At 44.2% G+C, this 25,852-nt stretch overlaps 1 protein-coding gene across 1 annotated transcript in view; it reads left to right on the top strand.

Moving 5' to 3' along the window:
* ubl3a (ubiquitin-like 3a) overlaps nucleotides 1-25,852 on the top strand; it is a 62,274-nt gene that overhangs the window by 31,781 nt on the left and 4,641 nt on the right. The window contains exons 2-3 of the mRNA XM_065004936.1: nucleotides 18,756-18,864; nucleotides 24,272-24,358. Of these exons, the coding sequence (XP_064861008.1) occupies nucleotides 18,756-18,864; nucleotides 24,272-24,358 (196 nt within the window). The remainder of the gene's footprint in view (nucleotides 1-18,755; nucleotides 18,865-24,271; nucleotides 24,359-25,852) is intronic.

Below are 25,852 nucleotides of genomic sequence, written 5' to 3'. Positions count from 1 at the left end.
CACACACACACACAGATTTGCAGACAGATAACTGACAGGGCGGGGCAGGACAGGACGGGGCAGGACCGGGCAGGACAGGACAGGGCAGGACAGGGCAGGACAGGGCAGGGCAGAGACACATTTATATGGACGTAAACAACGTGTGACAGCTTGTGTGTGTGTTAGGGACAGATTGAGGCAGGGTCACGTGTGTGTGTGTGTTACAGATTGAGGCAGGGTCACATCAGAGTGTGTGTGTGTGTGTGTTAGGGACAGATTGAGGCAGGGTCACATCAGAGTGTGTGTGTGTGTGTGTGTGTTAGGGACCGATTGAGGCAGGGTCACGTGTGTGTGTGTGTTACAGATTGAGGCAGGGTCACATCAGAGTGTGTGTGTGTGTTAGGGACAGATTGAGGCAGGGTCACGTGTGTGTGTGTGTGTTACAGATTGAGGCAGGGTCACATCAGTGTGTGTGTGTGTGTGTGTGTGTGTGTGTGTGTGTGTGTGTGTGTGTGTGTCTATAGATGTGTGTGTGTGTGAGGGCCAGATGTCTGTGTGTGTTGGTTTTGCTCATCTGCCCTGGGGTAGAGGGTGTGACAGTCACAGAACAAATCCAGCAAATGAAGTTATTTATAGCATGTTTATTTAATCATCTACTACACTGTCTGATAGTGGACAACATTGTCTGGCACAGAGACTGCATTATGGCTTGTCCGTGTGCGTACATGAAGGGATGCCAATGGATGTTTCCAATGCCATCTGGTAAACCCAGGACAGAGAGCATTTCACATCTCTGGTCCCCACACGCATGCAGGCTCTGACTGCAGGGCAATACATTAGAGAGAGAGAGAGAGTCTCTCTTCTTAGCTTCTGCCCTTATTCCTTCAGTCTCATTTGAAACCTCACTCCTCTCACGCTATCTACAGAGAGTGGAGAGAGGAGAAGGAAATAACCAAAATAGTAGAGAGGGAGAGAAGGTTACAGAAGGAGAGGATAGTAGTCTGTGGGATTAAGGGAGGAGGTGAGGGAGAGGATAGTAGTCTGGGATTAAGGGAGGAGGTGAGGGAGAGGATAGTAGTCTGGGATTAAAGGAGGAGGTGAGGGAGAGGATAGTAGTCTGGGATTAAGGGAGGAGGTGAGGGAGAGGAGGTGGTCGGGGGTTAAGGGAGGAGGTGAGGGAGAGGAGGTGGTCGGGGGTTAAGGGAGGAGGTGAGGGAGAGGATAGTAGTCTGGGATTAAGGGAGGAGGTGAGGGAGAGGATAGTAGTCTGGGATTAAGGGAGGAGGTGAGGGAGAGGAGGTGGTCGGGGGTTAAGGGAGGAGGTGAGGGAGAGGTGGTGGGGGTTAAGGGAGGAGGTGAGGGAGAGGATAGTAGTCTGGGATTAAGGGAGGAGGTGAGGGAGAGGAGGTGGTCGGGGGTTAAGGGAGGAGGTGAGGGAGAGGATAGTAGTCTGGGATTAAGGGAGGAGGTGAGGGAGAGGATAGTAGTCTGGGATTAAGGGAGGAGATGAGGGAGAGGAGGTGGTCGGGGGTTAAGGGAGGAGGTGAGGGAGAGGATAGTAGTCTGGGATTAAGGGAGGAGGTGAGGGAGAGGAGGTGGTCGGGGGTTAAGGGAGGAGGTGAGGGAGAGGAGGTGGTCGGGGTTAAGGGAGGAGGTGAGGGAGAGGATAGTAGTCTGGGATTAAGGGAGGAGATGAGGGAGAGGAGGTGGTCGGGGGTTAAGGGAGGTGGTGAGGGAGAGGATAGTAGTCTGGGATTAAGGGAGGAGGTGAGGGAGAGGATAGTAGTCTGGGATTAAGGGAGGAGATGAGGGAGAGGAGGTGGTCGGGGGTTAAGGGAGGAGGTGAGGGAGAGGATAGTAGTCTGGGATTAAGGGAGGAGATGAGGGAGAGGAGGTGGTCGGGGTTAGGGAGGAGGGGACAGGGGATGAGGCAGTCGGGGGTTAGGGAGGAGGTGAGGGAGAGGAAGTGGTCGTGGGTTAGGGAGGAGGTGAGGGAGAGGAGGTGGTCGGGGGTTAGGGAGGAGGTGAGGGAGAGGAGGTTGTCGGGGTTAGGGAGGAGGTGAGGGAGAGGAGGTGGTTGAGGTGAGGGAGAGGTTGTCTGGGATTAAGGGAGGAGGTAAGGGAGAGGAGGTGGTCAGGGGTTATGGAGGAGGTGAGGGAGAGAATAGTAGTCTGGGATTAATGGAGGTGGTGAGGGAGAGGAGGTTGGGGGTTAGGGGGAGGGGAGTATGAGGTTGTGGGGGTTAGGGAGGAGGTGAGGGAGAGGAGGTTGTCGGGGGTTAGGGAGGAGGTGAGGGAGAGGAGGTGGTTGGGGGGTTAGGGAGGAGGTGAGGGAGAGAAGAGTAGTCTGGGATTAAGGCAGGAGGTGAGGGAGAGGAGGTGGTCGGGGGTTAGGGAGGAGGTGAGGGAGAGGTCTGAGGGGTAGTAGAGGGAGGGGAGTCTGGGATTGAGGGAGAGGGAGGAGGTGAGGGAGAGGAGGTGGTCGGGGGTTAGGGAGGAGGTGAGGGGAGAGGAGGTGGTCTGGGGGTTAGGAGGAGGTGAGGGAGAGGATAGTAGTCTGGGATTAAGGGAGGAGGTGAGGGAGAGGAGGTGGGGGGGGTTAGGGAGGAGGTGAGGGAGAGGGATAGTAGTCTGGGATTAAGGGAGGAGGTGAGGGAGAGGAGGCTGTCGGGTGTTAGGTGAGGGGAGGAGGGGGTTAGGGGAATGAGGTGGTCGGGGGTTAGGGGGGGTGAGGGAGGGAGTCTGGGATTAAGGGAGGAGGGAGGTGGTCGGGGTTAGGGAGGAGGGAGGGGGAATGAGGTGGTAAGGGGGGTTGGGGGGGAGGTCGGGGAGGGGAGGGGGGGAATGAGGTGGTCGGGGTTAGGGAGGAGGGGACGGGGGAATGAGGTGGTTGGGGGTTAGGGAGGAGGGGATGGGGGAATGAGGTGGTCGGGGTTAGTCTGGGGGGAGGAGGGGACGGGGGAATGAGGTGGTCGGGGTTAGGGAGGAGGGGACGGGGGAATGAGGTGGTCGGGGGCAAGGTTAAGCCCTTTTATCAACTCGCTGTGTGATCTTCTTACATACCCCACAACGTGTCTGTCTGTGTCTGTCTGTGTCTGTCTGTCTGTCTGTCTGTGTCTGTGTCTGTGTCTTTGTCTTGTCTGTGTCTGTCTGTGTCTGTCTGTGTGATCTTCTTACATACCCCACGCCCACAACGTGTCTGTCTGTGTCTGTCTGTCTGTGTCTTGTCTGTGTCTTGTCTGTGTCTTGTCTGTGTCTGTCTGTGTCTGTCTGTGTGATCTTCTTACATACCCCACGCCCACAACGTGTCTGTCTGTGTCTGTCTGTATGATTTTACAGGTATTTAGAGGTTGAGTTTGTGTCAATGACTTGTAGAGGAGATTTTCCATCTGTGGAAAATCTGTGGCAGTAGCATTATTGTTAGCAATATTACAGATACACTGTTGTATTAATGACTGTAGGAGTATTACAATCAAATTCAATCAATCAAATGTATTTTTTAAGCCCTTCTTACATCAGCTGATATATCAACGTGCTGTACAGAAACCCAGCCTAAAACCGCAAACAGCAAGCAATGCAGGTGTAGAAGCACTGTGGTTAGGAAAAACTCCCTGAAATGCCAAAACCTAGGAAGAAACCTAGACAGGAACCAGGCTATGAGTGTTGGCCACCTCTTCTGGCTGTGCCGGGTGGAGATTATAACAGAACATGGCCAAGATGTTAAAATGTTCAAAAATGACCAGCAGGTTCAAATAATAATAATCACAGTAGTTGTCGAGGGTGCAACAGATCAGCACCTCAGGAATAAATGTCAGTTGGCTTTTCATAGCCAATCATTGAGAGTATCTCTACCACTCCTGCTGTCTCTAGAGAGTTGAAAACAGCAGGTCTGGGACAGGTAGCACGTCCGGTGAACAGGTTCTGGTTCCATAGCCGCAGGCAGAACAGTTGAAACTGGAGCAGCAGCACGGCCAGGTGGACTGGGGACAGCAAGGAGTCACCATGCCAGGTACTCCTGATGCATGGTCCTAGGGCTCAGGTCCTCTGAGAGAGAGAAAAGCAGAGAGAGAGAGAGCACACTTAAATTCACGCAGGACACTGTATAAGACAGGACAAGTTGTCCAGATATAATGGACTGATCTGTAAAGCTGTCATCAAGTCAAAGGATGGCTACTTTGAAGAATCTCAAGTATAAAATATATTTGGATTTAGCACTTTCTTTTGGTTAGTACATGATTCCAAGTGTGTTATTTCATAGTTGTGATGTCTTCACTATTCTACAATGTAGAAAATAGTAAAAATAAAGAAAAACCCTTGAATGAGTAGGTTTGTCCAAACTTTTGACTGGTACTGTAGTTTTTGAGAGGGGTGGTTGATAAGGCTCTGTGGGATGTAGCTAGGAGAGCACTGTGACTGACAAGTGAATTTAAATGTCGCATTGAGCTTGGGGGTTACTGCGCAAGATCCCATGGACAGGGTTGTATTCACTAGACAAAACGGAGGCAAAGAGGCTGAAATTGGAGGCGGTACGATGTCAACTTGTCCAATAAGAAATGTCTGCTTTCTTTTCCGGCGCCACATCAGATTGAAACGTACTGGTGCAAATGGTTTCCAGTGGTTCTTCTCCCTCCCATCACCCTCTCTTCTCTCTTTTCTTCTCCACCCGTCTGTTTTATGTGATGTGGATTGAATTCATCCTTTCTCTGTTGAGCTGGCTGGTCTGAACCACCCAGATGTCCTGAGTAGATAACCTCTTACAGATGGTCCTGAGTAGATAACCTCTTACAGACGATTCTGTTACAGGCCTCTGAGGCGACACACTCCGGAAATATCTGCGTCTCACTCTTCGTCTCTTCCACATTGCTTTTTATCTTCTCTTCTTCCTGTCAACCTCTTCTCTCTTTCGCTCATGCACACACACTCACACTCTAATCTAATTTCCCCAGATCATTAGTAAAGTGTCATCTATGAGGCAGCTCTCATGTCTCGTAATGACATTTAAAGCTCCTTCCTGTGTCAGAAACATACCTCTGACTCACACAGTACACTATACTATACACTATATACTATACACTAGAGGTCAACCGATTATGACTTTTCAACACCGATACCGATTATTGGAGGGCCCCAAAAAAAAATGATACCGATTATTGGAGGGCCCCAAAAAAAATGATACCGATTATTGGAGGGCCCCAAAAAAAATGATACCGATTATTGGAGGGCCCCAAAAAAAAATGATACCGATTATTGGAGGGCCCCAAAAAAAAATGATACCGATTATTGGAGGGCCCCCAAAAAATGATACCGATTATTGGAGGGCCCCAAAAAAAAATGATACCGATTATTGGAGGGCCCCAAAAAAAAATGATACCGATTATTGGAGGGCCCCCAAAAAAAATGATACCGATTATTGGAGGGCCCCAAAAAAAAATGATACCGATTATTGGAGGGCCCCCAAAAAAAATGATACCGATTATTTGATTTAAAAATAAAAAACAAAAAATAATTAATAATAATAATTTAAAAAATAATAAAAAAATAAATACAAATAAAATACAAATTAAAAAAATATGTATTTGTAATAATGACAATTACAACAATACTGAATGAACACTTATTTTAACTTAATATAATTCATCAATAAAAATCAATTTAGCCTCAAATAAACAATGAAACATGTTCAATTTGGTTTAAATAATGCAAAAACAAAGTGTTGGAGAAGTAAAAGTGCAATATGTGCCATGTAAGAAAGCTAACGTTTCAGTTCCTTGCTCAGAACATGAGAACATATGAAAGTTGGTGGTTCCTTTTAACATGAGACTTCAATATTCCAAGATAAGAGGTTTTAGGTTGTAGTTAATATAGTATTTATAGGACTATTTCTCTCTATACCATTTGTATTTCATATACCTTTGACTATTGGATGTTCTTATAGGCACTTTAGTATTGCCAGTGTAACAGTATAGCTTCCGTCCCTCTCCTCACTCCTCCCTGGGCTCGAACCAGGAACACAACGACAACAGCCACCCTCAAAGCAGCGTTACCCATGCAGAGCAAGGGAAACAACCACTCCAAGGCTCAGAGCGAGTGACGTTTGAAACGCTATTAGCGGGCGCTAACTAGCTAGCCATTTCACTTGGGTTACACCAGCCTCATCTCGGGAGTTGATAGGCTTGAAGTCATAAACCGTGCAATGCTTGACACACAACGAAGAGCTGCTGGCAAAATGCACAAAAGTGCTGTTTGAATGAATGTTTACGCGCCTGCTTCTGCCTACAACCGCTCAGTCAGATACTTGTATGCTTGTATGCTCAGTCAGATTATTTGCTACGCAGGACACGCTAGATAATATCTAGTAATATCATCAACCATGTGTAGTTAACTAGTGGTTATGATTGATCGTTTTTTATAAAATAAGTTTAATGCTAGCTAGCAACTTATCTTGGCTTACTGCATTCGCGTAACAGTCTCCGTTTGGAGTGCAACGAGAGAGAGGCAGGTCGTTATTGCGTTGGACTAGTTAACTGTAAGGTTGCAAGATTGGATCCCCCGAGCTGACAAGGTGAAAATCTGTCATTCTGCCAATGAACAAGGCAGTTAACCCACCGTTCCTAGGCCATCATTGAAAATAAGAATGTGTTCTTAACTGATGCCATTAAAGGGTAATTTACCACCTTCACAAGTGCAGTCTCATTGCTATGATGGGGTCTAAAACCAGACTGAAGCATTTCATATACATTGTTTGTCTTTAGGAGGCAGTGAGTTGCTGTGCAACAGCTTTTTCTAAAATTTTTGAGAAGAGTGGGAGATTTGATAGAGGTGATATTTTTTTATATTTTCTGGGTCAAGGTTTGGCTTTTTCAAGAGAGGCTTTATTACTGCCACTTTTAGTGAGTTTGGTACACATCCGGTGGATAGAGAGCCGTTTATTATGTTCAACAAAGGAGGGCCAAGCACACGAAGCAGCTCTTTCAGTAGTTTAGTTGGAATAGGTTCCAGTATGCAGCTTGAAGTTATAGTACTAAAACATTTGAGTGTCTCCTTAATCCTGGCAGAGGTTGTGCAGACTGATAACTGAGCTTTGGAGGAATACGCAGATTTAAAGAGGAGTCCGTAATTTGTTTTCTAATGATCATAATCTTTTCCTCAAAGAACTTTGTGAATGTATTACTGCTGAAGTGAAAGCCATCCTCTCTTGGGGAATGCTGCTTTTTAGTTAGCTTTGTGACAGTATCAAAAAGACATTTCGGATTGTTCTTATTTTCCTTAATTAAGTTGGAAAAATAGGATGATCGAGCAGCAGTAAGAGCTCTTCGATACTGCACGGTACTGTCTTTCCAAGCTAGTCGGAAGACTTCCAATTTGGTGTGGCGCCATTTCCGTTCCAATTTTCTGGAAGCTTGCTTCAGAGCTCGGGTATTTTCTGTCTACCAGGGAGCTAGTTTCTTATGACAAATGTTTTTAGGGGTGCAACTGCATCTAAGGTATTGCGCAAGGTTAAATTGAGTTCCTCAGTCGGGTGGTTAACTGATTTTTGTCCTCTGATGTCCTTGGGTAGGCAGAGGGAGTCTGGAAGGGCATCTAGGAATCTTTGTGTTGTCTGAGAATTTATAGCACAACTTTTGATGCTCCTTGGTTGGGTTCTGAGAAGATTATTTGTTGCGGTTGCAAACGTAATAAAATGGTGGTCCGATAGTCCAGGATTATGAGGAAAAATATTAAGATCCACAACATTTATTTAATGGGACAAAACTACGTCCAGAGTATGACTGTGGCAGTGAGTAGGTCCGGAGACATGTTGGACAAAACCCACTGAGTCGATGATGGCTCCGAAAGCCTTTTGGAGTGGGTCTGTGGACTTTTCCATGTGAATATTAGTCACCAAAAGTCCGATAGGTATTCAGGGAACTCAGTGAGGAATGCTGTATATGGCCCAGGAGGCCTGTAAACAGTAGCTATAAAAAGTGATTGAGTAGGCTGCATAGATTTCATGACTAGAAGCTCAAAACTATACTATACATTACACTAAACACTACACAATACACTACACTATAAATACTATACACTATACTATGCATACTATACACTACACTGTACACTACACTATACAGTCGTGGCCAAAAGTTTTGAGAATGACACAAATATTAATTTCCACCAAGTTTGCTGCTTCATTGTCTTTAGATATTTTTGTCAGATGTTACTATGGAATACTGAAGTATAATTACAAGCATTTCATAAGTGTCAAAGGCTTTTATTGACAATTACATGAAGTTGATGCAAAGAGTCAATATTTGCAGTGTTGACCCTTCTTTTTCAAGACCTCTGCAATCCGCCCTGGCATGCTGTCAATTAACTTCTGGGCCACATCCTGATTGATGGCAGCCCATTCTTGCATAATCAATGCTTGGAGTTTGTCAGAATTTGTGGGTTTTTGTTTGTCCACCCGCCTCTTGAGGATTGACCACAAGTTCTCAATGGGATTAAGGTCTGGGGAGTTTCCTGGCCATGGACCCAAAATATCTATGTTTTGTTCCCCGAACCACTTAGTTATCACTTTTGCCTTATGGCAAGGTGCTCCATCATGCTGGAAAAGGCATTGTTATTCACCAAACTGTTCCTGGATGGTTGGGAGAAGTTGCTGTCGGAGGATGTGTTGGTACCATTCTATATTCATGGCTGTGTTCTTAGGCAAAATTGTGAGTGAGCCCGCTCCCTTGGCTGAGAAGCAACCCCCTCACATGAATGGTCTCAGGATGGTTTACTGTTGGCATGACACAAGACTGAAGGTAGTGCTCACCTTGTCTTCTCCGGACAAGCTTTTTTCCGGATGCCCCAAACAATTGGAAAGGGGATTCATCAGAGAAAATGACTTTACCCCAGTCCTCAGCAGTCCAACCCCTGTACCTTTTTGCAGAATATCAGTCTGTCCCTGATGTTTTTCCTGGAGCGAAGTGGCTTCTTTGCTGCCCTTCTTGACACCAGGCCATCCTCCAAAAGTCTCAAAAGTCAAGCTCTGTACTGGTGGTGCACCGATCCCGCAGCTGAATCAACTTTAGGAGACGGTCCTGGCGCTTGCTGGACTTTCTTGGGGGCCCTGAAGCCTTCTTCACTACAATTGAACTGCTCTACTTGAGGTTCTTGATGATCCGATAAATGGTTGATTTGGGTGTGAACTTACTGGCAGCAATATTCTTTCACGTGAAGCCCTTTTTGTGCAAAGCAATGATGACGGCATGTGTTTTCTTACAGGTAACCATGATTTAATTTTTTAATTTAATTTTTTAATTTAACCTTTATTTAACCAGGCAAGTCAGTTAAGAACACATTCTTATTTTCAATGACGGATTGACAGAGGAATAACAATGATTCCAAGCACCACCTTCCTTTTGAAGCTTCCAGTCTGTTATTCAAACTCAATCAGCCTGACAGAGTGATCTCCAGCCTTGTCCTTGTCAACACTCACACCTGTGTTTACGAGAGAATCACTGACATGATGTCAGCTTGTCCTTTTCTGGCAGGGCTAAAATGCAGCGGAATTATTTTGCGGGGGATTCAGTTCATTTGCATGGCAAAGAGGGACTTTGCAATTAATTGCAATTCATCTGATAACTCTTCATAACATTCTGGAGTATTTGCAAATTGCCATCATACAAACTGAGGCAGCAGACTTTAAGATTTGTGTCATTCTCAAAACTTTTGGCCACGACTATACACTATACTAAACACTATACACTACACTATACATACTATACACTACACTATACATACTATACACTACACTATACATACTATACACTACTCTATACATACTGTACTAAACACCATACTATACACTATTCACACTACACTATACACTATACTATATATTACACTACGCTATACATACTATACTATACTAAACACTACACTATACATACTATACACCATACTATACACCATAGATATGGACTCCCAAGTGGTACAGTGGTCTAAGGCACTGCATCTCAGTGCAAGAGGTGTCACTGCCGTCCCTGGTTCAAATCCTGTCTGCATCACATCCGGCTGTGATTGGGAGTTCCATAGGGCAGTGCACAAGTGGCCCGGCGTTGTCCGAGTTTGGCCGGGGTAGGCCGTCATTGTAAATAAGAATTTGTTCTTAACTGACTTGCCTAGTTAAACTAAGGTTACAAAAAATGTACATTATACATACCATACACTATACACTGCACACACAGTGCTCTTGACATATTATGCATTATAATGTACATACAGCATACATATATTAATTACACTACACAATGGTCTGATTTCAGACCCCCCGCCCACCTAATACGATATCCACCCAAAGCATATCGGACTGCTTTTTCTCTACCACATCTCCGGATTCCTACTGCAAGCTCTGAAGCTTTACACCGGAACATCGCAGCTAGCTAGCTGCTATCCGGGTCGCTACTCCTGGCTAACTTCTCTGTCTCGAAGCAAGCACCAGTTAGCCTGGAGCTAACCTCGTGCTAGGCCCCCTCCCGGCTAGCCGAAGAGGTCCTTCAGTCAATTCCTGGGCTACAAGACCTATTTTGCCAATTGGCCTGGACCCTTTTACTGCCCACACGGAGCCCTGCTGATCCATCATGGCTGGTCTTCCAACGTAACCACCCGAGGGGGTTTCAACAGGCTTTTCCGTTGCGACGTCCCCTGGAGGCCCTGCTGCTAACCTGCTATCCCAGGCCCGCTAGCTGTCTGAAACGCTGTGTCTCCAGCTCGCCTAGCTACTCACTGGACCCTATGATCACTCGGCTACACATGCCTCTCCCTAACATCAATATGCCTTGTCCATTGCTGTTTTGGTTAGTGATTGTTGTCTTATTTCACTGTAGAGCCTCCAGCCCTGCTCAATATGCCTTAGCTAACCCTTTAGTTCCACCTCCCACACATGCAGTGACCTCACCTGGCTTAAATTGTGCCTCTCGAGACAAAACCTCTCTCATCGTCACTCAATGCCTAGGTTTACCTCCACTGTACTCACATCCTACCATACCCTTGTCTCTACATTATGCCTTGAATCTATTTTTCCGCGCCCAGAAATCTGCTCCTTTTACTCTCTGTTCCGAACGCACTAGACAACTAGTTCTTATAGACTTTAGCCGTACCCTTATCCTACTCCTCATCTGTTCCTCTGGTGATGTAGAGGTTAACCTCGACCCTGCAGCCCCCAACCTCGGCCCTGCAGTCCCCATCACCACTCCCATTCCCCAGGTGCTCTCATCTGTTGACTTCTGTAACTGTAAAATGCTTGTTTTCATGCATGTTAACATTAGAAGCCTCCTCCTTTTTTTTTTCTCACTTTTGCTTTAGCACACTCTACCAACCCTGATGTCCTAGCCGTGTCTGAATCCTGGCTTAGGAAGGCCACCAAAAATCCTGAAATTTACTTCCCTAACTATAACATTTTCCGACAAGATAGAACTGCCAAAGGGGGCGGAGTTGCAATCTACTGCAGAGAGAGCGTGCAGAGTTCTGTCGTACTATCCAGGTCTGAGCCCAAACAATTCGAGCTTCTACTTTTAAAAATCCACCTTTCCAGAAACAAGTCTCTCACCGTTACCGTTGTTATAGAATCTTCAGCCCCCAGCTGTGCCCTGGACACCATATGTGAATTGATTGCCCCCCATCTATCTTCACAGTTTGTACTATTAGGTGACCTAAATTGGGACATGCTTAACACCCTGGCCGTCCTACAATCTAAGCTAGATGCCCTCAATCTCACACAAATTGTCAACGAATCTACCAGGTACAACCCTAAATCCGTAACCATGGGCACCCTATCATCCTGACCAACTTGCCCTCTAAATACAGCTCTGCTGTCTTCAACCAGGATCTCAAACCAGGATCTTTTTGCACCCCAGTATCTCTACTTGCACATCATCATATGCACATCTATCAGTTCAGTATTAATGCTAAATTTTATATTTTTTTGCCTCTGGCCTATTTATTGCCTTACCTCCCTACTCTAGGGCCTATTTATTGCCATACCTCCCTACTCTATGGCCTATTTATTGCCTTACCTCTCTACTCTAGGGCCTATTTATTGCCATACCTCCCTACTCTATGGCCTATTTATTGCCATACCTCCCTACTCTATGGCCTATTTATTGCCATACCTCCCTACTCTTCCACATTTGCACACACTGTACATAGATTGTTTTATTTTGTGTTATTGACTGTACGTTTGTGTAACTCTGTGTTGTTGTACGTTTGTGTAACTCTGTGTTGTACGTTTGTGTTTGTGTAACTCTGTGTTGTTGTACGTTTGTGTAACTCTGTGCTGTTGTATGTTTGTGTAACTCTGTGCTGTTGTACGTTTGTGTAACTCTGTGCTGTTGTACGTTTGTGTAACTCTGTGTTGTTGTACGTTTGTGTAACTCTGTGCTGTTGTACGTTTGTGTAACTCTGTGCTGTTGTACGTTTGTGTAACTCTGTGCTGTTGTACGTTTGTGTAACTCTGTGCTGTTGTACGTTTGTGTAACTCTGTGTTGTTGTACGTTTGTGTAACTGTGTTGTTGTACGTTTGTGTAACTCTGTGTTGTTGTACGTTTGTGTAACTCTGTGCTGTTGTACGTTTGTGTAACTCTGTGTTGTTGTACGTTTGTGTAACTCTGTGTTGTTGTACGTTTGTGTAACTCTGTGTTGTACGTTTGTGTAACTCTGTGCTGTTGTACGTTTGTGTTTGTGTAACTCTGTGTTGTTGTACGTTTGTGTATGTGTAACTCTGTGTTGTTGTACGTTTGTGTATGTGTAACTCTGTGTTGTTGTACGTTTGTGTATGTGTAACTCTGTGTTGTACGTTTGTGTAACTCTGTGTTGTACGTTTGTGTAACTCTGTGTTGTTGTACGTTTGTGTAACTCTGTGTTGTTGTACGTTTGTGTAACTCTGTGTTGTTGTACGTTTGTGTATGTGTAACTCTGTGTTGTTGTACGTTTGTGTATGTGTAACTCTGTGTTGTTGTACGTTTGTGTTTGTGTAACTCTGTGTTGTTGTACGTTTGTGTTTGTGTAACTCTGTGTTGTACGTTTGTGTAACTCTGTGTTGTTGTACGTTTTGTGTAACTCTGTGTTGTACGTTTGTGTTTGTGTAACTCTGTGTTGTTGTACGTTTGTGTAACTCTGTGTTGTTGTACATTTGTGTAACTCTGTGCTGTTGTACGTTTGTGTAACTCTGTGTTGTTGTACGTTTGTGTAACTCTGTGTTGTTGTACGTTTGTGTATGTGTAACTCTGTGTTGTTGTACGTTTGTGTATGTGTAACTCTGTGTTGTACGTTTGTGTATGTGTAACTCTGTGTTGTACGTTTGTGTATGTGTAACTCTGTGTTGTTGTACGTTTGTGTATGTGTAACTCTGTGTTGTTGTACGTTTGTGTAACTCTGTGTTGTTGTACGTTTGTGTATGTGTAACTCTGTGTTGTACGTTTGTGTATGTGTAACTCTGTGTTGTTGTACGTTTGTGTATGTGTAACTCTGTGTTGTTGTACGTTTGTGTAACTCTGTGTTGTTGTACGTTTGTGTATGTGTAACTCTGTGTTGTACGTTTGTGTTTGTGTAACTCTGTGTTGTACGTTTGTGTAACTCTGTGTTGTTGTACGTTTGTGTAACTCTGTGCTGTTGTACGTTTGTGTAACTCTGTGTTGTACATTTGTGTAACTCTGTGCTGTTGTACGTTTGTGTAACTCTGTGTTGTTGTACGTTTGTGTAACTCTGTGTTGTTGTACGTTTGTGTAACTCTGTGCTGTTGTACGTTTGTGTAACTCTGTGCTGTTGTACGTTTGTGTAACTCTGTGTTGTTGTACGTTTGTGTAACTCTGTGTTGTTGTACGTTTGTGTTTGTGTAACTCTGTGTTGTACGTTTGTGTTTGTGTAACTCTGTGCTGTTGTACGTTTGTGTAACTCTGTGCTGTTGTACGTTTGTGTAACTCTGTGTTGTTGTACGTTTGTGTATGTGTAACTCTGTGTTGTTGTACGTTTGTGTATGTGTAACTCTGTGTTGTACGTTTGTGTTTGTGTAACTCTGTGTTGTTGTACGTTTGTGTAACTCTGTGTTGTTGTACGTTTGTGTAACTCTGTGTTGTTGTACGTTTGTGTATGTGTAACTCTGTGTTGTTGTACGTTTGTGTTTGTGTAACTCTGTGTTGTTTATGTTGCACTTCTTTGCTTGATCTGGGCCAGATCACAGTTGTAAATGAGAACTTGTTCTCAACTGGCCTACCTGCTTAAATAAAGGTGAAATAATCAAATATTTTTTTTTGTAGAATGATATTATTATAATTCAGCCTGCAGCATACCACCCTGCATCCCACTGTAGGGTGGTACTGAATCTATGCAGGGTTGTTCCTGGTCAGTCCCTGGATGGGAGACCAGATGCTGCTGGAAGTGGTGTTGGAGGGCTAGTAGGAGGCAATATTTCCTCTGGTCTAAAATAAATATATTCTAATGCCCCAGGGCAGTGATTGGGGACATTGCCCTTTGTAGGGTGCTGTCTTTCGGATGGGACATTAAACGGGTGTCCTGACTCTCTGTGGTCACTAAAGATCCCATGGCACTTATCGTATGAATAGGGGTGTTTCCCCCATGTCCCTCATACCACAATGGCCACCCAATCATTCCTTGCGCGGCGTAGCATTTGCCGGAGCATGTTAGTTTCTTCTCGGCAGTGAGTTTGGATGTGAATACATTCACGGCTGTCTGATTGGTTCAGAAACCGCTGGGTTGGCCAGAGCCAGAACACATGGGTAAAGCAGTGGTTTGAATATTTTGTCATTGGCTTTTATACTCTGGTTAAAGAGCACCCAATCGTTGATTACTTTCTTTTGAACAACACCCCTTTTGCACCTCGAACGACTTCAATGATGTCATTCTCAGATTAAAGTATGTAGCGAACAACAGAGCAGCAGTAGTGTTTAGTGGAAGTCATCAGGCTAGTAACCACACCATTTCCTCATGGGTTTTTTCACAATCAATACAGGCCTGAGGGTGTGTGTGTCAGGGTGTGTGTGTGTGTGTTCAGTGCAATCCACAAGTGTGTTTGACATTTGACTGCAAGCTGTTTGTGTCCCAGTGCAGTAGGATGTTTATTTTACCTTTATTTAACTAGGCAAGTCAGTTAAGAACAAATTCTTATTTTCAATGACATCCTAGGAACAGTGGGTTAACTGCCTTGTTCAGGGGCAGAACGACAGATTTGTACCTTGTCAGCTCAGGGATTTGAACTTGCAACCTTTTGGTTATTAGTCCAACGCTCTAACCACTAGGCTACCCTGCCCTCCCAAAAGGATGTATGATATTCCTGTTTGTGTCCCAGTCAGTCAGGGTTAAACTCAACTAGCCTGTGTCTGAGAGAGGGCTATCAGAGGATGAGGATGAAGAAGGAATTACTGCTTTCTGTCAGAGATGAGAGAGAATGATGATGAGGGATGACTTTCCTGTGTGAGGTGATAGAGAATGGACAGATGGATGGATGAGTGGATTAAAGAAGGGAAGATGAAAGATGAGAAGAAGTTCCCTAATTTCCCTTTCCCCTTTGGTTGGTGTCCGGTCTCTGTATTTCTGACTTAATGGTGTGAATGAATCACAGGGTTGGAAAATCCCAGAAACTTTTCAGAAACCCTGGTGGTGAATATCTAGAATCAAAAGGGAATAAACCGCCAGCGAATTCTTCAACTGGGATTTATTGCAACCCTACCGACACACAGAAGATCATTATTATGACGGATAAATCATGTCTGCCAGCCTGCCCTCTTCTATCAGCTTCAGTGTTGTTTTTAAGAGTAGCTATGATGTTCCGCACTACCTCTAGCTGGGGTCACAACACCAAAGTAAAGTCTTTAACCATTTAACCATTTAACTATTAACTCCTACCTGATATCCATTTAACTATTAACTACTACCTGATATCCATTTAACTATTAACTCCTACCTGATATCCATGTATCTATTAACTCCTACCTTAAACCCATTTAACTATTAACTATTACCTGATATCCATTTAACTATTAACTCCTACCTGATATCCATTTAACTATTAACTCCTACCTGATATCCATTTAACTATTAACTATTACCTGATATCCATTTAACTATTAACTCCTACCTGATATCCATTTAACTATTAACTCCTACCTGATATCCATTTAACTATTAACTCCTACCTGATATCCATTTAACTATTAACTCCTACCTGATATCCAATTAACTATTAACTCCTACCTGATATCCATTTAACTATTAACTCCTACCTGATATCCATTTAACTATTAACTACTACCTGATATCCATTTAACTATTAACTCCTACCTGATATCCATGTATCTATTAACTCCTACCTGATATCCATTTAACTATTAACTCCTACCTGATATCCATTTAACTATTAACTCCTACCTTAAACCCATTTAACTATTAACTCCTACCTGATATCCATTTAACTATTAACTACTACCTGATATCCAATTAACTATCAACTCCTACCTGATATCCATTTAACTATTAACTCCTACCTGATATCCATTTAACTATTAACTACTACCTGATATCCAATTAACTATTAACTTCTACCTTAAACCCATTTAACTATTAACTCCTACCTTAAACCCATTTAACTATTAACTCCTACCTGATATCCATTTAACTATTAACTCCTACCTGATATCCAATTAACTATTAACTCCTACCTTAAACCCATTTAACTATTAACTCCTACCTGATATCCATTTAACTATTAACTACTACCTGATATCCATGTATCTATTAACTCCTACCTTAAACCCATTTAACTATACTGTGCAAAAAATATAATGCAACATGTAAAGTGTTGGTCCCATGTTTCACGAACTGAAATAAAATATCCCAGAAATGTTCCATATGTACAAAAAGCTTATTTCTCTCAAATGTGTTTACATCACTGCTAGTGAGCATTTCTCCTTTGCCAAGATAATCCATCCACCTGACAGGTGTGACATACCAAGAAGCTGATTAAACAGCACGATCATTACACAGGTGCACCTTGTGCGGGGGACAATAAATTGCCACTCTTACATGTGCAGTTTTATCACACAACACAATGCCACAGATGTCTCAAGTTTTGAGGGAGTGTGCAATTGGCATCCTGACTGCAGGAATGTCCACCAGAGCTGTTGCCAGAGAATTTAATGTTAATTTCTCTACTGTAAGCCGCCTCCAATGTTGATTTGATTAAGATGGTAGAAATCCAAATAAATGATCAAAAGCCATCTACGGACCCCCCAAACCTCACATCAAGCCCCCCCAATGTCCAGTATATATAGTATCAGTTCTATATGTTTGACAAGTAGTTTACAGTTGCGCCTTAGATAATTGTTTATTCAACCCATGTTTTGTATTCTCTGTGAATATGGTGATGTGTTTTTCACCCCCTGTTCAGAGAAATAGTCATTGAAGTTGTTAGGTAATGCGATGGGGCATACGCTTGATGTTACCACGATCTGACCACTTGATGGTGCTGTTTCTGCTATACTGGCTCGCTCTATCATCCAGTTAGAGGTTGCCTGTTGCATATCCAATACAAATTCACCAATATGGTTTAGATTCAGAATGTACCAATCAACATGTCAATTGGCCACAGTTGAAGTTGGGTACTACCCACATTATGCCCTTAAGTTTGACTTGGTCCTGGGGAAACCTATGGGTGAGCATACAATGGTGATTGTGCGAGCCTTTGATTTTTCTACTTTGCTGCTATGATGATGAGTACTGGATTACAATTGCGGATGCTGTGGATGAAGAAAACATGGACATAAAAGGGCATCCAAGTTATCCAGCAAGGTCATATTTTTGGCCAAACAGAGAGGACACATGTTATCTACTAAAACCAAGCATCATCTGCACCATTAAGGGACCAACCACTGCTACTGGTCGCCTATATAATTTGGGGTGTAGGAACATCACTGTAATTGAAGGTGCACTTAAGACCGAAAAGAAAGTGAAAGAGTGACATTTCTTTACAATAACACATTTACTTGTGTTAATGCTGTTGGCTCCGTCATTCTCTTACCAAACTTTGCATCTGCACTGTTCTTCAAGTAAAACATGTTTTTGTAAAATGTTCAATGGAAATTGTTTTAAATCTCTGTCTATATTGTCCATGCGTTTTTAGGGAGATCGAAAATAGCCTTTTTTTCATAAATCAATCAATCAATCAAATGTATTTATAAAGCCCTTTTTACATCTGCAGATGTCACAAAGTGCTGTACAGAAACCCGGCCTAAAAGTCCAAAGAGCAAGTAATGCAGATGTAGAAGCACGGTGGGAAAAACTACCACCAGTTTGACTGAATTGCACGAGAATTATACATGTATGGATTTTCTTATGCGTTGTTTTCTCTTTATTCAACCAACCTGCCTCCTGCCATTCACCCACACAATATTTCATGACCCTGAACCCGCCTGCCCCACGGATATAACCGCCCGTGCGTCACTAGTGTGTGATGTGTTCATACACACATTAAAGGGAAGGCTTTGACCAAAATATGCTCTAAGAATTTCTTCCCATCGATCGTCCTTACCCCTCTTCTCTTTTTCCCTAACTTTATGCAAACCTTTTGACGCGGTTGCTAGGTGTTGGGTTAAGGTCGCTACACTATCCCTTTCCTTTGGGAGAGCTTTTCCCCACGGCCTCTCTGATGGTCTCACGGGCGCCATCCCACTTCTGACACTGTCTTGTTTTTTATGTGTCTATCAGCTTCTAATCTCCTCCTCTCCCTTTGTGTGTTTCAGATTAACCTGCGTCTCATCCTGGTCAGTGGGAAGACGAAAGAGTTCCTGTTTTCTCCCAATGACTCGGCCGCAGACATTGCCAAACACGTCTACGATAACTGGCCAATGGGTGAGTGACACCTCACAGACACACATTACAACTGGCCAATGGGTGAGTGACACCAAATGCATACATATCAGTGGAGGCTGCTGGAGGGAGGATGATATTATTCAATTCCAGCCATTACAATGAGCCTGTCATGCGATTTAAAGTGACACCAGCCACTACTGGTGCATTTGGAAAGTATTCAGACCCCTTGACTTTTTCCACATTTTGTTACTTTACATCATTATTTTCAAATGTATTCAATAAAAAAAAAATCCTTATCAATCTACGCACAATACCCCATAATGACATCACAATATCCCATAATGACATCACAATACCCCATAATGACATCACAATACCCCATAATGACATCACAATACCCCATAATGACATCACAATACCCCATAATGACATCACAATACCCCATAATGACATCACAATACCCCATAATGACAGCACAATACCCCATAATGACATCACAATACCCCATAATGACATCACAATACCCCATAATGACATCACAATACCCCATAATGACATCACAATACCCCATAATGACATCACAATACCCCATAATGACAAAGTGAAAACAGGTTTGAAGAAAGTTGAGCAAATTTATTAAAATAAAAAAAAAAAAATACCTTATCTACATAAGTATTCAGACCCTTTGCTATGATACTCGAAATTGAGCTCAGGTGCAGCCTGTTTCCATTAATCATCCTTGAGATGTTTCTAGAACTTTATTGGAGTCCACCTGTGGTAAATTCAATTGATTGGATATGATTTGGAAAGCACATGCCTGTCTATATAAGGTCCCACAGTTGGCAGTGCATGTCAGAGCAAAAACCAAGCCATGAGGTTGAAGGAATTGTCCGTAGAGCTCAGAGACAGGATTGTGTCGAGGCACAGATCTGGGGAAGGGAACCAAAACACTTCTGCAGCATTGAAGGTCCCCAAGAACACAGTAGCCTCCATCATTCTTAAATGGAAGAAGTTTGGAACCAACAAGACTCTTCCTAGAGCAGGTTGTCGGCCAAACTGAGCAATCGGGGGGAAAAGGGCCTCAGGAAGGTGACCAAGAACCTGATGGTCACTCTGACAGAGCTCCAGGATTTCTCTGTGGAGATAGTTGTCCTTCTGGAAGGTTCTCCCATCTCTGCAGCACTTCACCAATCCGGCCTTTATGGTAGAGTGGAAGCCAGTCTTCAGTAAAGGGCACATGACAGCCCGCTGGGATTTTGCAAAAAGGCACCTAAAGACTCTAAGACCATGAGAAACAAGATTCTCTAGTCCGCTGAAACCAAGATTGAACTCTTTTACCTGAATGTCAAGCGTCACATCTGGAGGAAACCATCCCTACGGTTAAGCATGGTGGTGGCATTATCATGCTGTGGTTGTTTTTCAGCGGCAAGGACTGGGAGACTAGTCAGAATCGAACAAAATATGAACAATGCAAAGTACAGAGAGATCCCTGATGAAATCTGCTGAGGACCTCAGACTGAGGTGAAGGTTCACCTTCAAACAGGACAACGACCCTAAGCACACAGCCAAGACAAAGCAGGAGTGGCTTCGGGACAAGTCTCTGAATGTCCATGGGTGGCCCAGCCAGAGCCCGGTCTTGAACCCGATCACAAATCTCTGGAGAGACCTTAAAATAGCTGTGCAGCGATGCTCCCCAACTACCTGACAGAGCCTGAGAGGATCTGCATAGAGGAATGGGAGCAACTCCCCAAATGCACGTGTACCAAGCTTGTATCGTCATACCAAAGAAGTCTTGAGGCTGTAATTGCTGCCAAAGATGCTTACATTTACATTACATTACATTTAAGTCATTTAGCAGACGCTCTTATCCAGAGCGACTTACAAATTGGTGCTTTCACCTTATGACATCCAGTGGAACAGCCACTTTACAATAGTGCATCTAGGTCTTTTAAGGGGGGGGGGGGAGGGGGAGAAGGATTACTTTATCCTATCCTAGGTATTCCTTAAAGAGGTGGGGTTTCAGGTGTCTCCGGAAGGTGGTGATTGACTCCGCTGTCCTGGCGTCGTGAGGGAGTTTGTTCCACCATTGGGGGGCCAGAGCAGCGAACAGTTTTGACTGGGCTGAGCGGGAACTGTACTTCCTCAGTGGTAGGGAGGCGAGCAGGCCAGAGGTGGATGAACGCAGTGCCCTTGTTTGGGTGTAGGGCCTGATCAGAGCCTGGAGGTAGTGAGGTGCCGTTCCCCTCACAGCTCCGTAGGCAAGCACCATGGTCTTGTAGCGGATGCGAGCTTCAACTGGAAGCCAGTGGAGAGAGCGGAGGAGCGAGGAGGAGCGAGGTGCTTCAACAAAGTCCTGAGTAAAGGGTCTGAATACTTATGTAAATGTGACATTTTTATTTTTAATAAGAAACTTTCTAAAAACCTGTTGTTGCTTTGTCATTATGGGTTATTGTGTGTAAGTTGTTGCGTGGGAAAAAAACAATTGAATCCACTTTAGAATCTGGTCAGGCTTCTGGTCAGGCTCCGGAGACGGGCACATCGCGCACCGCTCCCGAGCATACTACTCGCCAATGTCCAGTCTCTTGACAACAAGGTTGAGGAAATCCAAGCAAGGGTAGCAATCCAGAGAGACATCAGAGACTGTAACATTCTTTGCTTCATGGAAACATGGCTCACTCGAGACATGCTATCGGAGTCGGTACAGCCAGCTGGTTTCTTCACGCATCGCGCCGACAGAAACAAGCATCTTTCTGGTAAGAAGAGGGGTGGGGGCGTATGCCTTATGATTAGCGAGAGGTGGTGTGATCATAACAACATACAGGAACTCAAGTCCTTCTGTTCACCTGACTTAGAATTCCTCACAATCAAATGTCGGCCGAGAATTCTCTTCGACTATAATCACACCGGTATATATTCCCCCCCAAGCAGACACATCGATGGCCCTGAACTAACTTTATTTGACTCTAACTGGAAACCACATATCCTGAGGCTGCATTCATTGTAGCTGGGGATTTTAACAAGGCTAATCTGAAAACAAGGCTCCCTAAATTCTATCAGCATATCGATTGTTCTACCGGGGCTGGTAAAACCCTGGATCATTGTTATTCTAACTTCCGTAACGCATATAAGGCCCTCCCCCGCCCTCCTTTTGGAAAAACTGACCACGACTCCATTTTGTTGCTTCCAGCCTATAGACAGACACTAAAACAGGAAGCTCCCGCACTCAGGTCTGTTCAACGCTGGTCTGACCAATCTGATTCCACGTTTCAAGATTTCTATGATCACATGGACTGTGATACGTTTCGCATTGCGTCAAACAACAACATTGAAGAATATGCTGATTCGGTGAGCGAGTTTATTAGCAAGTGCATCGGCAATGTCGTACCCACAGCAACTATTAAAACATTCCCAAACCAGAAACCGTGGATTGATGGCAGCATTCGCGCAAAACTGAAAGCATGAACCACTGCTTTTAACCAGGGCAAGTTGACCGGAAACATCACCGAATACAAACAGTGTAGCTATTCCCTCCGCAAGGCAATCAAACAAGCTAAGCGTCAGTATAAAGTAGACAAAGTAGAGTCGCAATTCAACGGCTCAGACACGAGAGGTATGTGGCAGGGTCTACAGTCAATCACAGACTACAAAAAGAAAACCAGCCCCGTCGCGGACCCTGATGTCTTGCTCCCAGACAAACTAAACAGCTTCTTTGCTCGCTTTGAGGACAATACAGTGCCACCGACACGGCCCGCTACCAAAACCTACGGACTCTCCTTCACCGCAGCCAACGTGAGTAAAACATTTAAAGTGTTAACCCTCGCAAGGCTGCAGGCCCAGACGGCATCCCTAGCCGTGCCCTCAGAGCATGCGCCGACCAGCTGGCTGGTGTGTTTACGGACATATTCAATCCATCTTTATCCCACTCTGCTGTTCCCACATGCTTCAAGAGGGCCACCATTGTTCCTGTCCCAAGCAAGGTAACTGAGCTAAATGACTATCGCCCCGTAGCACTCACTTCCGTCATCATGAAGTGCTTTGAGAGACTAGTCAAGGATAATTTCACCTCCACCCTACCTGACACCCTAGACCCACTGCAATTTGCTGACCACCCCAATAGGTCTACAGACGACGCAATCGCAATCACACTGCACACTGCCCTAACCCATCTGTACAAGAGGAATACCTACAGTGGCGCAAAAAAGTATTTAGTCAGCCACCAATTGTGCAAGTTCTCCCACTTAAAAAGTTGAGAGAGGCCTGTAATCTTCATCATAGGTACACTTCAACTATGACAGACAAAATTAGAAAAAAAATCCAGAAAATCACATTGTAGAATTTTTAATTAATTTATTTGCAAAATGTTGAAAAACTCAAAAGGGTCTAAATGCACTGTATGATACTTCATGCAGTATAAGAAGTAATACAGGGAAGATGGAGGAGAAGTACTACAGGGAAGATGGAGGAGAAGTACTACAGGGAAGATGGAGGAGAGGTAATACAGGGAAGATGGAGGAGAAGTTATACAGGAGAAGTACTACAGGGAAGATGGAGGAGAAGTACTACAGGGAAGATGGAGGAGAAGTTATACAGGGAAGATGGAGGAGAAGTACTACAGGGAAGATGGAGGAGAGGTAATACAGGGAAGATGGAGGAGAAGTTATACAGGGAAGATGGAGGAGAAGTTATACAGGGAAGATGGAGGAGAAGTTATACAGGGAAGATGGAGGAGAGGTAATACAGGGAAGATGGAGGAGAAGTTATACAGGGAAGATGGAGGAGAAGTTATACAGGGAAGATGGAGGAGAAGTTATACAGGGAAGATGGAGGAGAAGTAATACAGGGAAGATGGAGAAGTTATACAGGGAAGATGGAGGAGAAGTACTACAGGGAAGATGGAGGAGAAGTTATACAGGGAAGATGGAGGAGAAGTACTACAGGGAAGATGGAGGAGAAGTACTACAGGGGAGATGGAGGAGCTCTGGTGGGAATGAAGGGGACATGTTACACACTAATGAGTATAAAGACATTGAGCCAGAACCCCTCACAGAACCCAGGATATTATACACACACACACACACACACCCGAACATGTTAACTTGCATGGCTTGTTAGGCGCGGCAGGGTAGCCTAGTGGTTAGAGCGTTGGACTAGTTACCGGAAGGTTGCAAGTTCAAACCCCCGAGCTGACAAGGTACAAATCTGTCGTTCTGCCCCTGAACAAGGCAGTTAACCCACTGTTCCTAGGCCGTCATTGAAAATAAGAATTTGTTCTTAACTGACTTGCCTAGTTAAATAAAGGTAAAATAAAAATAAAAGGTGTGGGTTGGTATGGTGTCCTCCAGACCCATTTCTCTGTCTTCCTTCTTTCTATCTGTCTCTCCTTCTGTTGATGGCGATGATAATGTTGTTGATGATGGTGGTGATGGTGATCTTCATTTCTCTTCAGACTGGGAGGAGGAACAGGTCAGCAGTCCTAATATCCTGAGGCTCATCTACCAGGGTCGCTTTCTACATGGAAACGTCACGCTAGGAGGTGAGAACACACCGGAAACACACACACACACACCGGAAACACACACACACACCGGACACACACACACACCGGAAACACACACACACACACACACACACACACACACACACACACACACACACACACACACACACACCGGAAACACACCAGACACACACACACACACACACAGTCAAAATCAGTCAATTGAAATCAATTCATTAGGCCCTAATCAATGGATTTCACATGACTGGGAATACAGACCTTTTCTGGATCAGAAACCAGTCCCATATCTGGTGTGACCACCATTTGGCTCACGACACAAGCTGTTGATTGTGGCCTGTGGAATGTTGTTCCACTCCTCTTCAATGGCTGTGAGAAGTTGCTGGATATTGGCGTACAGATCCTTGTGACATGGAGCATTATCATGCTGAAACATGAGGTGATGGTGGCAGATGAGTAGCATGACACCCACAGGTTTCATCAGCTGCTCGGTGAAGAAGCCAGATGAGTAGCATGACACCCACAGGTTTCATCAGCTGCTCGGTGAAGAAGCCAGATGAGTAGCATGACACCCACAGGTTTCATCAGCTGCTCGGTGAAGAAGCCAGATGAGTAGCATGACACCCACAGGTTTCATCAGCTGCTCGGTGAAGAAGCCAGATGTGGAGGTCCTTTACACGTGGTCTGCGGTTGTGAGGCCGGTTGGACGTACTGCCCAATTCTCTAAACGACATTGGAGGCAGCTTATGGTAGAGCTATTAACATTAAATTATATAGCAACAGCTCTGGTGGACATTCCTGCAGTCAGCATGCCAATTGCACGCTCCCTCAAAACTTGAGACATCTGTGGTATTGTGTTGTGACAAAATTGCACATTTTTAGAGTGGCCTTTTATTGTCCCCAGCACAAGGTGCACCTATGTAATGATCACTCTGTTTTAATCAGCTTCTTGATATGCCACACCTGTCAGGTGGATGGATTATTTTGGCAAAGGAGAAATGCTCATTAACTGGGATGTAAACAAATTTGTGCACAGAATTTGAGAGAGAGAGAATCTTTTTGTGCTTATGGAAAATCTCATTTTAACCATTATCTCGCTCATAAAGCTTTAGCCTCTGTACACAAAGCGCACCCTATACCCTATATAGTGCACTATTGTACCATAGTGCACTACTTTGACCAGAACCCTATGTAGGGAATAGGGTGGAATATGTGACGCAAACATAGACATTTTGAATCCTTTTACACTTAGGCCAATATTCCCATCGAAAGGATAATGGCCCAAAATTCCTGACATAAACATTCTTCGTTCAGAGAGGCTGAGGATTAGAGATTTCGGTGTTCTGGGATCTGCGGATGTTGGAATCCCAGCCCGGTCTCATAGACTAGACGTAACATAGTAAATGTATATCTGTATGTTACGTTTGGTATGGTTACGTAAGCCAGATGGTTAGTTAAGGGCGAAAAAGAAAGTAGGGTATTTGGGTGGGGGTATAACACAAACGTAATATG

The sequence above is a fragment of the Oncorhynchus nerka genome, linkage group LG19 (assembly GCF_034236695.1).
Source record: "Oncorhynchus nerka isolate Pitt River linkage group LG19, Oner_Uvic_2.0, whole genome shotgun sequence".
NCBI classification, from domain to species: Eukaryota; Metazoa; Chordata; class Actinopteri; order Salmoniformes; family Salmonidae; genus Oncorhynchus; species Oncorhynchus nerka.
The sequence above is the reverse complement of the archived record's forward strand: the minus strand, read 5'-3'. Positions and strand labels throughout refer to the sequence as shown.